The 15703-nt window shown below is 40.1% G+C and overlaps 1 protein-coding gene across 1 annotated transcript in view; it reads left to right on the forward strand.

Moving 5' to 3' along the window:
• DLG5 (discs large MAGUK scaffold protein 5) overlaps positions 1-13651 on the forward strand; it is a 158210-nt gene extending 144559 nt beyond the window's left edge. The window contains exons 23-31 of the mRNA XM_044660242.1: positions 388-571; positions 2643-2791; positions 3403-3573; positions 4843-5039; positions 6244-6387; positions 6721-6848; positions 8429-8538; positions 9135-9244; positions 11577-13651. Coding sequence (XP_044516177.1) covers positions 388-571; positions 2643-2791; positions 3403-3573; positions 4843-5039; positions 6244-6387; positions 6721-6848; positions 8429-8538; positions 9135-9244; positions 11577-11680 — 1297 coding nt within the window. The 3' untranslated portion in view covers positions 11681-13651. The remainder of the gene's footprint in view (positions 1-387; positions 572-2642; positions 2792-3402; positions 3574-4842; positions 5040-6243; positions 6388-6720; positions 6849-8428; positions 8539-9134; positions 9245-11576) is intronic.
• Positions 13652-15703: the final 2052 nt, after the last annotated feature.

Consider the following 15703-nt stretch of genomic DNA (forward strand, 5'->3'; position numbering starts at 1 on the left):
TGTAATTAAGAATGTTAATGTGACAAAAAAGAAAATAGAAGGCATGTTTTAAGACCAAATGAGCAATTTTTCAGATTATTTGTTGCCGGTTTTCTGTCTTAGGAAGTTATCTATTCATAGCTATAACTAAGGGAGCTTTTGGAATAGGAGTCCTGGTGTGATAGCCTTAGGTCATTGAGTTGGAGAGACCCTCCAAAGGTAACCAATTCCATCCTCTCTTTTTAGACAGGCGAGGGCTTTATAGAAGAGAAGACAAATTCCTATTCCTTTACTTTTCATCTTTGAGATCCAGGACTCTCTGGGCCATGTCTTGGAATCCACCTCTGCTTTGACAAAAGGTCTTTGTAGGTGATCAAGAACTAATTAACTTCCCTTCTTTCTCCAAAGGGTCCTGGCAGATTCCAATAAAAGACCCCCAGAACCTCGAGTTGTCATCATCAAAAAGACCCAGGTGGAACTCGGTGTGCAGATATGTGGAGGGAACCTACATGGGGTGTTTGTGGCTGATGTGGAGGATGATAGCCCTGCCAGTGGTCCTGATGGTCTTGTGCCAGGGGACCTTATACTGGAGGTGAGGACTTGAACTACTTAAGTGAGGAATTTTTCTCCTATGGGAACCACTTGGAGCCTAGCTTGTTAGGAAGAAAAGAACAGGTATATTACAAATCCAATGTGTGCCATGCCCTCTTTATTTATTTCTAGGAATGTGTTTAACAATCAACTCTGTGAGAGGTAAAAATACATGCACAAAACACTTTAAAATTCATTTTATTGCATTTATTAACATTTTGTCCATTTCTTTCTTAAGCCTAGACAAGCAACAAAACAATAAATCAAACACTGATTTTGTAGTATTTGCCAATTTCTTAGATATAAATGCTCACGATGAAACTTTGTCAGATTTTTTTCAGTCAGTTTGAGCTGACTTCAACATACCCCTAGTTATTTCTCAATACCCTAGACCCCATAGAACACCAGAATCAGTCCATTAACAAGCATTTAATTATTAATAAGCACCCAAACACAAAAATTTTAAGTAGTCTTTGTCCTCAAGCTAAGCTGAAGAAAAAGACCAAGAAGTCAATACATGTAAAAAAAAAAAAACAAAACCAACCTGTACCACCTGTCTTTGAATCAATATTAATTATTAGTTCTCAGAAAAGTAGGATGGGCTATGCAATTGGGATGAAGTACTTACCCAGGGTCACACAACTAGGAAGTGTCTGACAGCATATTTGAACCCAGAACCTCCTTTCTTTTGGTCTGGCTCCCTGGCCAATGAGCCACCTACTTGTTCTAAGGTCAATGTATTTTACAGAGAGCCCCCAAAGCAAAGCTCTTGGTATTTGGGGAGATGTTTAGGGGGAGAAGACTTAATCTGTGCTCTTAGCGATCTTCTGCTCTGATGAGGAAAACACTCTTCTTGTCACTGTCAATTTGAATACCACCTCCTCTGTGAGGCTGATGTCAAGCCCTCACACTACTAGTGTGGCCTCTCTAAAGTTGTGTTGTGTATACTTATCCATGACCATCTTGTGTCCCCTAACAGAACAGAACTCCCTTGAGCCCATCTTACTTTTATCTTATTTTATATCCCCAGATATAGCATGGAACCTGGCAAATAGAAGGTGCTTAGTAAATAACTTACTAATTGGTTGATTGGGAAATCCATAGTCCTTGTTCTCTGGCAGCCCTCAGTCAAACAAGAAGGATATTCTTCCCATGTTTGAGAGATGATAAGCGTGGGTGGGTGATGCAATGATAAGAATAGAGAGAATGGTAAGGAGACAGAAATGAGCAACAGAAGCATAAGAAGGCAGAGGTACCAACTTTGGACATACCCATTTTTTATGGTGTGAGTTCTAGAGAGGGGACAGATTATATTCAATTCTGCTCCCTTCACAAGAGTTTACCTACTGTGTGCCAACCACTGTGCTAGAAACGAGCTACAGACACAAAAATGAGAAGATCTTTGCTCTCTTGGAAGCTATATTCTACTTCAGGGAATCTACTTCTCTGGAATTAGCCATGGCGGGATGATGGAGGGGTGTCAGCCAGAGTTACTTGGAGGAAGACAAGTAGAAGAGGTCTAGGAAGTTTAAAAAGGAAGGATGTGCCTTCTAAGGACAGGATTGGTAGATTGTCCTTTCTTCCTTTCTCCACAGTCTTCTGTTTTCTCTTTTGTTCATCTCTCTTTAGTCTCACTTTCCTTTATCTATTCTATTTCCTCTTTGTTCCTTTCTCCTCAATCTTCTTCCTTTAGTTTTCATCTTCTTATTTTTCTCTCATCTTTCTTTGCTTATATTTCCTTCTCCTCCCCCTCCCTCTCTCCCTTCCTTCCTTCTTCCCTCCCTCCCTTCCTTCCTGCCTTCCTTTGTTTCTCTCTTTCTCCTTCTCTGTTTCTGTCCCTGTCTTACCCCTTTCCCTTCTCTCCCTCTGCCCCCTTTTTTTTCCTCTCTCTTCCTCTTCTCTCCCTTCTTTCTCTCCTTGTGTCTCTTGCCTCTTTTTTCTTTCTTTTTTTTTTTTCCACATCCCTCTTCTTTGTCCCTCTTGTCTCTCTTTCTTTCTCTTGATTTTGCCTTCCTGGCCCTCTGCACCCTCACTTTCCTCATCACCAGTTTTTTCTTCCTTTCCCTTGGCAGTATGGTTCTGTGGACATGAGGGATAAAACAGCTGAGGAAGCCTACCTTGAGATGCTGAAACCTGGAGAGAATATTCGTGTCAAGGTGCAATATCGCCTGGAGGACTTCAACAAGGTCAAGGACGTTCCAGGGGATGGATTCTACATTAGGTACTCAGAGGCTTGATCTGCTCTCTCTTTCTATTTCACAAAATCCAAGTTGTCTTTTGGCTATGCCTCTTTGCTGAGTATCTTTCCTTGTCTTATTCTTAGGGGTGGGCAGAGGGATAGGCATGAATTCATTTTTAGACCTTTTTTCCTTAGTGTGTGCCAAGATAGTTGCAAAACTTCTCAAGTGTTTAAGGGTCAAAGCAGAATATAAAATTTGGACTTAAGGTTCCTGAGGCTTAGGAGATCATGGCTTTAATTTCCCTTTGTGGCTATAAGTCTCCTGTTATCAGCCCCTTGCACTGAGTTTGATGATTTCCTATATGGGGAAACATTTGGTGGAGGGAGGCTCGTTCCCTATTTTTGGTTGGCCTTGGGCTGATCAGCAAGGGACAGCTCATGCCCTTGGGGAACTCCTGACCTCATAGAGAAGGCATATTCCTTATTCAAATGGGGTCTCTGCTCCATCAGAAAGTATAGTACCCTCTCTTGAGGTTCCTCTTTGGATGTGATGGAAGGAGATTGGGGACCAAATACAAATGAATGTGCCTTGGTGCTTTGGAAAGAAAAGAAAAACAAATTGTTGATCTTTGTCTCCCCTCTCTCTGGGCCAGGGCTCTGTATGACCGTCTGGCAGAAGTGGATCAGGAGCTGAGCTTCAAGAAGGATGACATCCTCTATATTGATGACACCCTTCCCCAGGGGACGTTTGGCTGTTGGATGGCATGGCAGCTTGATGAGAATGCCCAGAAACTGGAAAGAGGCCAGATCCCCAGCAAATACATGTGAGAGGCATTCGGGGCCATTGCCCCTCAAGGGATAGGAGGGAGGGATCTGGTCTTGTGGTCATTGTGAGAGAGGAGAAAGTGCCTAGATCTGGTGTTCCTGGGAGGTGTGAGATCACAAGGGTCTTTGTTAGTAATTTTGTTGGGGGTTTTTTTGCATAGAAGATAGGAAGCTCTTTCTACTAGTGTAGGTATGTCCTGTATAAGCATATAGCCTTAGAGAGTTTGCAGTGGCCCTGAGAGCTTGAGGGACCTGCCCTGAGGGTCATGCAAGGAGTGGTGCCTCAGAGGGAAAATTTGACCCTGGGTCTGGCTGACTTGGAGGCAGCTCTCTGTCTTTACAGGTTAGTGCTCTAGGGTATTTGTATCCAAGATGTCTAAAATGTCTTGGAAAAATCATTTACCCTCTTTTTTTTTTAAACCCTTACTTTCTATCCTAGTAACACCTCTAAGACAGAAGGGCAAGGGCTAGGCAAACTGGGTTAAGTGACTTGTCTAGGGTCACATAGCTAGGAAGTGCCTGAGATCAGATTTGAACCCAGATCCTCCCAACTCCAGCTCTGGTGCTCTGTCCACTGTACCAGATTTGAACCCAGGCCTTCTTACTCCCACATCTGGTGCTTTATTCACTTTCCTACTCAGCTGCCTCTCTGAGACTTAGTTTCTTTATCTGTCATAAATTTGGTGAAATACTCCCACTCATAAGATTTTTTGTGATGCTGAAATGAGCTATGAAGCACTTTGTAAACTGTCAAAGACGGTATAAATTAAGCTGCCGTTATTTATTATTCTTTTCTCCAGGGGGTTGACCACCAGGTGATTTTAAAATTATTTTTTTGACTATAACAACTCATGAGGCTGTCTCTTAGGGTACAAAAGGATTGTAATCCAGGTCCATGCAGCTAATGCCCATACTGAAGAAATAAAATTATTTGTAATAGTCTTATCATTGTAACACAGCTTGTTTAGACATGTATCTGGCTATAATACTGGTCAATTAATGCCCCTCCAAAAACATAATTACATATGGCAAAAACTTGATTGAGCTTAGACAGTTTGCTTCTTAGGCATTTATTTAACTCCTTGTATGAGTGACTTTAAAAAGAAATGGTATCTTTTTTTATGATGGAATGGGTGGATGAAGAAAGCAGCTTTAGATAGATATATCTATCTCTAAGGCACTTGTTGTTGATGCAAGTCCTGGATGGCACTAGGCTAGATGATCCTGGAGATATCTGCCCACATTCAACCCCACTTTTGCTATTCTAGCATGGACCAGGAGGTCTCCCGGAGGCACAGCATGTCTGAAGTCAAAGATGAAAACAGCTCCTCAAAGACGTTGTCGGCTGCTGCACGGAGGTCCTTCTTTCGAAGAAAACAAAAGCATAAACGGAATGGATCTAAGGATAGCAAAGACTTGTTGGCTCTGGACACCATCAGCACAGACTCCATTCCCTTCCTCGAGGGCAAGTGATTTTGTTCATCCTAGATCTCATCAGCTCCCATGGTTTCACTTACTATCTATCTATGTTGATGATTATTGAATCTCTTTACCTAGCCCTGATCTCTCTGGCTGATCTCCAATCTTGAATCTCCAGCTATTAGACATCTTGTACTGAAATCCTATAGATATCTTAAAGTCCATATGGCCAAAACTGAACTCATTTTCCCCTGAAAATACAGCCTCCCCACACACTTCTAAACTCATCTATTATTGTTGAGGGCCACCACCATTGTCTCAGTCCCTCAGGTTTCCAACCTTGGTGTAGTCTCAACCCCTCATTATCTGCCAATCCTTATAACTAAGCTTTCCCAAGAACTTTTGATTTCACTGTTGTAATGTATCTTCAATATGGCCCCAGTCTCTGACACTTCTGCCATCTTGGTGCAGGCACTCATCATTTCACGTCTGGACTGTTGCAGTCACTTGATCTTGGATCTGCCTGCTTCACGTCTCTCCCCATTCCAGTCCACCTTAGGTTAGCCACTAAAGTGATTTTCCTAAGGCACAGGTCTAACCATGTCACTCATGGTCCTACTCAATAAACTCTTGTAACTTCCTATCACCCTCCAGAATGAAATATAAAATGCTTTGTTGGGTATTTAAAGCCCTTCCTCACCTATCTCCTCCTATTTTCTCCCTTCTAGTTATCTTACACCAGACGCTTTCCTACAAACTCTGAAATCCAGTAATACTGACCCCTTTGCTGTTCTTTGAACAAATACTCCATCTCTTGACTCTTGGACTTTTTCACTGGCTGAAATGCTCGCTTTCTTCGTCTATGCCTCCTAGCTTACCTTGCTTTCTTGAATTTGAGTTTCAGCTAAATTCCTGCCTTTTCCAAGAAGCCTTTCCCAATTTCTCTTCATTCTACTACCTTTTGTTGATTCCTTCCTAATGATCTTGTATATAGCTTGTACCTAAGTATTTGCATGTTATCTCCCTCATTAGATTATGACCTCCTTGAGGGCACCAGTGCCTGGCACATAGTAAGCATTTAGTAAATGTTTATTGATTCACTACTATTCAGTGGGAGACAAAGGAGATATCTTCCTTAGCTTTTTCTAACGTTCTGGCAAACTAAAAGATTAGTTCTGGTCAAAGGTAAAAATCTAGCTATTCTTCCTTCTCTGAATTCCTTGCTCATCTCTCTTTTTTTTCTTTTTTAGATTCGGTCAGCCTAGCTTATCAGCGGGTGCAGAAGGTGGATTGTACTTCTCCAAGGCCTGTTTTGATCCTAGGACCTTTACTTGATGCTGTGAAGGACATGCTAGTGAAGGAGGCTCCTGGGAAGTTTTGCAGATGTCCTCTGGGTAAGCAATTCTTTAGGGAAGACAGAGCACCTCATTTAGCCAATGTAGACAATTCGTAAAAATATTCATATTGTGACCCCCGTTCTCCCTCCTGCTTCTCATTGCTTGATTAGCATTAGAAATAAGTTTGGGGGAAAGATTTGTGAGAAGATGTTAGGAGACCAAGGAGGAAAAAAGAGAAAGAAAACTTCAGGGCACCTTAAAAGTATAGGAAAGATTATGCCCCAGAGCCAGGTTACTGGAACAAGAAGAAGACATCCTAAGTTTCGGTGAGAGGGATTTAGGGTGGCTCCAAGGAAAGAGGACCATTCGTGTTTTTCTTGTGTCTTTCAGAGGTGATGAAGGCATCCCAACAAGCCATCGAGCGAGGGGTCAAAGATTGCCTGTTCATTGACTATAAAAGGAGAAGCGGCCATTTCGACGTGACTACTGTAGCATCAATAAAGGAGATAACAGATAAGGTACTTATTTTCTTCAGAGTCTCCCTGCTAGGGCTTAGTTTGTAGGTGTTATGGAGATAGAGAGAGCTCAAGGAATAGGAGTGCTCAACCTTGGATGCTCTGTAATATTTCTCTATAATGTACTCTCTCATTCTCTCCTCCTTAGAAGTCAGCTGTTTTTGTTGTTTATTGGTTTGGGTTTTCTACTGCCCTTTTGCTCTGCCTAGAACTCTAATCTTCTTATTCCTTCTCCTGCCCTCAAGACTCACCCCTTAAACAATCATCAGTAGGATAATTTGACACAACTCAGCCTTGAGGGTTGATAGACTTCAGTATTAGGTCTAGATTTTCCTAGATATGTCCACCCTGTTATTTTTTACTTTATATTAATCAGCAGTCAACAAATCAGCTATCATTTAAAATTTTTAATGACTTTGTTTTTTAAACCTCCTGTATTTCCCCAATAGTCTCCCTTCCCCCTATCAATCAGTCAATTAACATTTATCATCACTTACAAGAAAGGGGGAAAGCAGTTCATGAAAACTAACCAATTCATCAAAATACATTATATGCAGTGGTCCATAAGCATAGGTCTTCTCCTTCTGTAAAGAATGAAGGGAAATGTCTTATGTCTTTTAATAATTGGAGCTAACTTTAGACATTATAATTTCACAGCCTTCAGTTTTCTTTGTTTTGCAAATGCATTTTCCATTTTCATTGTCATTGTGTGTGGGTGTCTACACTGTCATTGACACCATTTGTTGATGCTTCCCATGACCCTGCAGAAAAATGAGACCTCTTACCCTCATTGTGCTGTGGGTTTTCTTACAGAGAACAGAGAGATGACAATTGCCACCCTCCACCCCAACATTTCTTTTCCCCGGTTATTATACTTACTTCACTTTGCATCAGTTCATTTAAGTCTTCCCATGTTTATCTGTGTTCATTAGCCATCTTTGCTTCCAGCCCAGTAATATTCTAGTACCACATGAATTCCTCAATTGTTCAGCACCTACTTTGTTTCTACTTAGTTGCTATTATTATTAACTTAAAAAGAAACAACTCTTTACCCCCTGTCTTAGAATTGATACTAAGGATGGATTCCAAGGCAGAAGAATGATAAAGGCTGAGTAATTGGGATTAAAGCGAGTTGTTCAGGCTCATACAACTAGGAAGTGTCTGATGCCAGATTTGAACCCAAGTTGTCACCTAGCTGCTCTTGTTTGTAATTTATTGTTCATGGAAGCCACGTTGTTGTTGTTGTTCTCTTTGTGACCCCATTTGGGGTTTTCCTGGCAAAGATACTGGAGTGGTTTGCCATTCCTTCTCCATCAAATATTATACTTGTTTAAGGATAGTTAAATACTTATATGTTAATTGGAGAGTAAGAGAGATTTCTGTGAAATTAGTGGAGGATAATGCAATTAAAACATTAAGGAATTGCTTACAGTAGGAGGAAAGTTAGTTTAGAGGATTGCTTATTTATTGGCTTCCTTAGAAAACATGAAATGTTTAAAAGGCTTGTGCTGCCTCTGACCATCGATTATGGCCACGTGTTTTGTTACCCACGTGTGCTGATGGTGTGCTAATTGTTGCCTTAGGACTGCCACTGTCTCCTGGACATCGGTCCACACGCCATCGAGCGGCTGCATAGCATTCACATCTACCCCATCGTCATCTTCATCCGCTATAAGAATGCTAAACAGATCAAGTAAGTGACCTCCAGGCTTGAGGGTCCTGGGTCCCTCTCAGAATAGGTCAGAGGATGTCCTGAAGCCACTGTTTCCCTCTCTTATTAGAGGATAGGTTTCACCCACTGGAGCATGTCTAGGGACAAGCAGCCTGAGTTCTGAACTAACTTAGGTTACTAACTTGCTGGGTGGAGGGATGAGACTTTGATTGGGTTAGTCGCATGATTTCTCTGTCCTTAGTTTTTTTTTTTTTTTTTAATCTCTAAAAAGAATGGAATTGGCAATAGATGATATTGTGGAGCCTTCCTACTCTTCACATTTCCTGACCTTGCCTTCCTTGCCCTCTTGATTCCAGCAAAGACACTGGAGTCATTAACCATATGTACATATTTAAAATTTTTTCCATTGAAAAGATGCTCCCTGCAGTATTCTCTGCCATCCCCTTTTCCAGCAGCAGTGTCAGGTTATTCCTTTACAGGGATGCACACCAGAGGGCCCCCTTCACCGTGGTTACCCTTTCCCATGGATGCTTCCCGTGGCCCTAGCCAAAGGATAAGAGTGACATTGGGAAAAAGTGAAGCTTCTTAGCCTAATTCTGTTGTGGGTGTTCCGACAGAGAACAGAGAGACCCTATCTTCCTGAGGGACAAAGTCACACAGAGACATTCCAAAGAACAATTTGAGACAGCTCAGAAGATAGAACAGGAATACAGCAAGTATTTCACAGGTGAGCCATCCTGTGGCATTATTGGGCCAAGAAATTGGTGTCATCTGTCTCTTTTTCAAAAGTGGGAATGGGAGTGGGTGGCATGGAAGCAATAGTTTTGGAAAATGTGAGGTTTATAGGTTTTACTTTTTTGTCTAACATCAGGTTCAATGTTTCATTGGGGTATAGAGATGGTTGGGAAAATTCTACCAGATCACAGTCTTTTTCTTTTCTTTTTTAATAAAAAAGTTTTTTTTTTTAAATGAACAAGCACTTATTTTCTCCCTCCCTCAAAAAAAGTGAAAACCAGTAAATGGAACAAAGTGAAACAGACCATCCCACTCTCATTCTGAATGTTCTTTTTAACTTCAGTAAAAATTTATTTAGTAAGATATTAGACTACAAATACAAAAACAAAACAGTCCCTGCCCTCAAGGAGGTTATGTTCTACTGTGGCCACTCATATTTGGATATTTAAAATGTGAATTCTTAAGTCCTACATTTCTAACATGTCTATGTATCCATTAAACATGGAGGAAAAAATGCCCATGCGATGATGGCTATATGCTGTGCTCAGTAATTGAATACATGCTTTTGCAGATAGCTAAAATAGCTATAATAACAGATAGCTGACCACCATTAGAGGGTAGAAAAGTTGATTGTTACCCTACATGGGTCTTTGAGGAAAAGACGTTTTTCATTCTCCTCGTTAAAGCCCAAGACCCCATTTTTCCTACTTAAGATTTATGCTCTGTGCCTCAGGAGAGGATGAGAATTGTAGTCTGGGAGTTGGGGATGGAGATGGAGGTCACTTTTAATCAGCTTGCTAAGAATTCTAGTGGAAGTATCTGCCTGGAGAAGGGAGTGTGCCCAAGTTCAGCTTCATTTTCCTTTCTTTTGCATCTCACTTCCCATAAAATATTTGTTCCATTTTCACCCTCAACTGTAGAGATTGAATGATACTTAGCCTCTGCAGATGTGTTATATTAGACACACTTACAGATGAGGTCACTGTATTAGTTCTCCCCACAAAGTGGGAGTAATTTTTAATGTTTGAAGTGGAAAAACAAAACACATCAGTAAAACTTTTTTTTTTTAAATGAAAGAAAAAAGATCCTTCTTTTTACTGTTCCCAGTATTCTTACTACTAATTGACAGTCACTCCAGAGCTACTCTCTGAAATGTCAGTATTCCACTAAGTGTAAGTTGGGGCACAGCCAGCTTTACTCAGGTGGTGTTTCCTGTAGGAATGACCCTTTAAGTTAAAAAAAAAAAAATCCTATTTTTTCTTGATTAGTGGGGCAGTAGAATGCCTGTCTCTTTGAAAGACTGTCAGAAACCTTAAATCCCATATTTTCTGGTCATTTCAGTACCCCATTATATGAAACCATTTAAAATAAGGAGCAAAGCATATTTATATTAAATATTAGATTGTTTGTTATTAGGCAACATATTACTTGTGTTATTGATGTATTAATTAACTATATTAAAATTTAAATATGTAACCTAATTGCTTATAATATTTTAGAATAGATTCTGATCTTATTTTTCCATCTCAGCTCCACTTTCCTGGTAGTATCATGAACTGGGCTTAAAAAAGTGGATAGCAGAGGGGCAGATAATAAAGGAAAAAACAAGAACAAAATAGAGCTTTTAAACTAGGTTTGAGTGTCCAGTTCTTTGTACAAGGACATGAAAATTTAGAAGGTGCTGATAGCACTTCTTCTGTAGGTAGAAATGAATGTTTTTTTAGTACTTCACTAGTAAGAAGTAATAAGCTTAATTAGATCGTTATCTGCCCCTTTTATCACTACAACTCAGGGGAAGACCTTATTTCCTGGAGTCAACTTGAAGTGTCTCAGGGTTTAAGACTCTTTCTGTTGACCTCAATCCCCCCCTACCAGATGGAGATGACCCAGAGCCCCCACTGTACCCCAATCTTCAGGCTGGTAGTCCTTCCCACTCCCTTGGACAAGAGCATCACAATCCTCCTAGTAAGGTGGAGGCTTTACTGTTGTCCAATCACTGGAGCCAAAAGACTTTTGAATCTTTCTGTTTACCTCGAAGCCAAATTCTTCTGTGTGGTGTTCTCTTCCAGTCAAAATGTGGCATTTTAATTTTTATTGCCAGTGCTCAAGACTTAGCCCAGAAGAAGCCCTTATCCATAAATAAGCACAATCCCTTTTCATTTCTTCCTTCCATTTTCCCCGAGATCCAGGGTTAAAAAGTGGCTTTGGGGCTGCCTTCGCTGTGGTCTTCCGCCTTTCCTCCTTCTGCCTCTGACCACCTGGACAAGCTGTAACTGAGCAATAACTGAGACTGACCTTCCCTCTGCTCCATCTCTGCTCCACAGGTATCGTCCAGGGAGGAGCCCTTGCTAACATTTGCACTCAGATCTTGACAACTGTAGATGAAGAACAGAATAAAGTCCTGTGGATCCCAGCCTGCCCGCTCTAGACAGACATTTTGCTGTGAAATGCAGAACATATTCTTCCAATGTAAATAGGTGGCCAGACTTTAAGTATATATATTCAGACAGTTCTTCATGAAGGGGATTGAGACACTAAAGTGGAAAACCAAAAACACCTGCTCAAATGGCTGAATGAGACCGAAGCTTGGCCAGCGGAATTAATTTCTCTCTCGTTTGTTCAATTTTCCTTTTTTTTTTTTTTTAAAAAAAAAGAGAGAAAGAGAGAAAGACTTGTAATATGATGGGGGTACAAGGTAGACCAGCCTTTTTTTTTTTTTTTTTTTTTTTTTTTTATTTTAGCCAGCAGATTATCAATGCTGCAGAACGAACCTTCTAGATTCACAAGTTTACAAACCTTTTCTAAGTATTTGGTTGTTTATGTTTACTTGAATGTCCTTGTGTCGTCGTGACCTGTTGCCTTCTTGGCCCTTTTTCTCCCGCTGTCTTCATCTCCTATTCTTGTATTTCTCTTATCCAGTCTGTCTTTTTTTTTTTTTTTAATGCTTATTCTCAGTGAAGCTACACTCTGGAATAGAAGGGAGAGGGCACTCCAAGAGGGGGGCAGTCTGGGTGGGATCAGGGAAGCAGGGATTTGGTGGGCTTTGGAAACCTTGGTGGAAATTCTCCTGGAAGCTCTGGAATCGAATTTGGGGTAAGTTTGCGGGTGATCCTTTTGCCTATTTAAGGTGGCAGAATCAGTGCCCATTTTGGATGTGTATTTGGCAGTGGAGAAGCCTCTCCTGTCCTTTGGAATTATTTTAAATTCATCTGGTTGAAAACGCTTCTCTCTGCCCTTCTCTCCTCCACTCTCCCTGCATAGATTTCATATTTAAAGACCATAATATGATCTGATCATTCTGAACTTAATTTGTTAAGTAATAAAATAATCAGTTTGGCTTTGGGGACTGGTGGTAGTGGGAGGAGGGAGAAAGCCAGGCAGTTAAGTCAGTCCAGTGCATGCCGTTCTGTCGTTTTTTAAAGTCTGTAAATATCAATAGCTTTTACTAGTGCAATTTCGCAGGGTATTTCTTCATTCTTTGTTCTTCAGTGTGTAGCAGTCGCATAATCTCATTTTGTTTTGTTTGAAGGAAAATTTTGTTATGAAAATGGTCACAGTTTGGGGCTTTGGATCAAAAAGCCTTTGGTGTAGTGTTCGCACTGTCTGGAATCAGTAAATAAAAACCAAGGGGTTTTTTATTTGTTTGTTTTTGGCATCGCTTGCAACATGCAGTCACACTGTGTACCCAGCTCTGTGATAAAACACCATCTTGGATTTGTTTTTGCACTTTGGGAGCTTAATTAGCCCTGGAAGAAGATTGTGTGTCCCTCCTCCATCAACTATGCGTTGTCTTTGTAGGTACTGTATTCTCTTTGGGTTATCCCAGTTTAATTTGAAGAGGCTTTATGGACTGTTCTTTACATTTCATTTTTCTAACAAGAAGTCTTAAAAATTTTTTTTTTTAGTACTAGACTACAGGTTGTAGTTTTGTGTTTATTTGCGTTTTTTAAAAAAAATTAAATAAAAAAGGGATTTTTTTTCTTGCACAGTTCCTCAAAAGAAAGAACTATATCAGTCCTGAATATTGTTCCTTGTTTTACAGGTACACATTTTCTAGCTCAAACTACTTAAAAAAGCAAAAATATATATAAAAAAAAAAAGTTAAAAAAAAACACCTTAACTGTAGATTATGTATTGATGCATTACCTAAACTAAATAGTTTTCATATTGAGGGGTAGCAGGGTTTTTTCTTTGTTTGTTTGTTTGTTTGTTTTGGTGTTTTGTTTTTTCTTCCCCTGAGTTGTGGATAGAGTTGGACTTTGGTACGATTAAAACAGACAGGTACTGTTCTGACCAGGATTTTCTGTACTAAAAAAAAAAAAAATGTCACTTTGTATAAAAAAAAACCAAAAAGTTAAAAACACTGATTAGTATGATAAATAAAGGTCAATTTCTGTAACTTGTGTTTTAGTATTCTTTATTAGCTTTCCCCACCTTCTACCTCCTTTCCTTTTGAATCAAATTGTTGCCATCAATAAAATGAAGGATTGGTCTCATGGAGAGAGCACTCTGGCTCTGGACAGTATTGAGGCACAACTTTTATTCCTTCCTAACTGATTCCCTCTCCACAGAAAAGATTCCAAATTCCTTTCTTCACTTCTTCAAGCTTCCCTCACCTCCCCCTTCTCAGCTAGGGAACTCACCTCTTAAAAATGGAGACCATTCCATGAAAGCTTCAAAACTCCTTTATGTTATTCTTCTCTCCTCCTTTTCCCCAAATCTGAAACAAGGTAGCCTTTCTCAACTTAACTATACGTTTCCTTGGTCTGTTCTCCTCTCGTCTTCAGCAGACTGCAACCTCAGTCATCCCTTCTCTCCCAAGTCATCAGTTTCTCTGTATCTACTGCTTCCTTCCCTACTCCCTTCAAATGTCTGCCTTCCTCATTTTTCAAAATACCTCCACTCCACTGAATCATCTCCTTAAGCTGCTGTTTTTTTATCCTTCCTCTTTCTTAGCCAAACTTTTTTGGGGGAAAAAGCTGTTTTTACATATCCTCCTCATGCCTCAACTCTTTGCAGTCTACCTCCTTTGTTAAAATAAAATATGGGAAGGACTTTCCCCACTTTATTTTTAACTCCAGTACTTAGCACATTTCCTGAGAACATAGTTGACTCTTCCTTTTATTTAAACCCATCCCTTCGTTCTTAGTATCATTTCTAAGACAGAAGAGTGGCAAAGGCTAGGCAAACAGGGTTAAGTGACTTCCCCAAAGTCACACAACTAGGAAGTGTCTAAGGCTAGTTTTCAAACCCAGGTCTTCTTAACTCCAGATCTGGCACTCTTACAATATTTCTGTTCCTCTATACCCTGTTACCCTGGTTCTATTCCCTTCACTTTGCATCAGTTCATATAAATGTTTCCAGGTTTGTTTGTTTTTTTTTTTCTGAACCCATTCTGTTCATTTTTTATGGTGTAAGAGTTTTCCATTGCAGCCACCAATCATAGCTTGTTCAGCCATTCCCCAACTGATGGACACCCTTTTAGTTTCCAATAATTTGCCACTACAAAAAGAGCTGCTAAAAATATTTTTGGACAAGTAGGTCCTATTCCCCTACCTCTGATCTCTTTGGGATTCAGTCCCAGTAGCTGCATCAAAGGATATGCAAAGTTTTGTAACCCTTTGGACATGGTTCCTAGACCTGACTATCCACTGTGCTACTCAGCTGCCCTGAATATTGGCTTAAATTTTTTTAAACCCTTACATTGTGGATTTTAAAATTAATATCCAATAACTAAGGATTATATTTTATAAATTTTTATTAATAATAAACTAACAAAAATAGAATGAAAAGGGACTAAACTAACTTTACCTGCGCTTGTGAAGGAGAGAGAAAGAGGGAGGAACTAGAAAACTTATAAAACAATAATGTGACCATGCAAACGTGGAAGCGCAAGAGAGATTAAAGGGAATTTTGAGAAATATTAAGGGAGTTATGGGGGGTGAATTCCAAGGTTCAAAATCTCTATTTATACATCATTGTCTTAGAATCAATACCATACATTAGTTCTAAGGCAGAAGAGTCAATGGGTGGTGGTGGGGGATGGTTTAAGTGACTTATTCAAGGTCATATAGCTAGGATGCTGGGGCACAAAGAAATTTGAACCCAGGATCTCCCTGTCTCTAGGCTCTCCTAATTATGTGATTCCCTTTCTCAGTCCCCTTTGCTGACTCATCATCTATGTCTGCTCCTTAACATAGAAGGTGTACCCCAAAGCTCTGCCCTGGGTCCTTTTCATTCTTCCTCTATACTTTCTCTCCAGGTATGGACTAAACTACCATTTCTTTGTAGACAACACACACGTGGGTATATATACAGAGCTTTAGTGTCTCTCCCTTGAATTTTAGCCCCTCATTACTAGTTGCTTGGTGGACATTTCCAAGTAGATGTCTAAGACATCTCAAATACAATAGATCCCAAAATGAAATTCATTATCTCCACCCCCCCCCAC

Source organism: Gracilinanus agilis, chromosome 2 (genome assembly GCF_016433145.1).
Source record: "Gracilinanus agilis isolate LMUSP501 chromosome 2, AgileGrace, whole genome shotgun sequence".
In the NCBI taxonomy this organism is placed as follows: Eukaryota; Metazoa; Chordata; class Mammalia; order Didelphimorphia; family Didelphidae; genus Gracilinanus; species Gracilinanus agilis.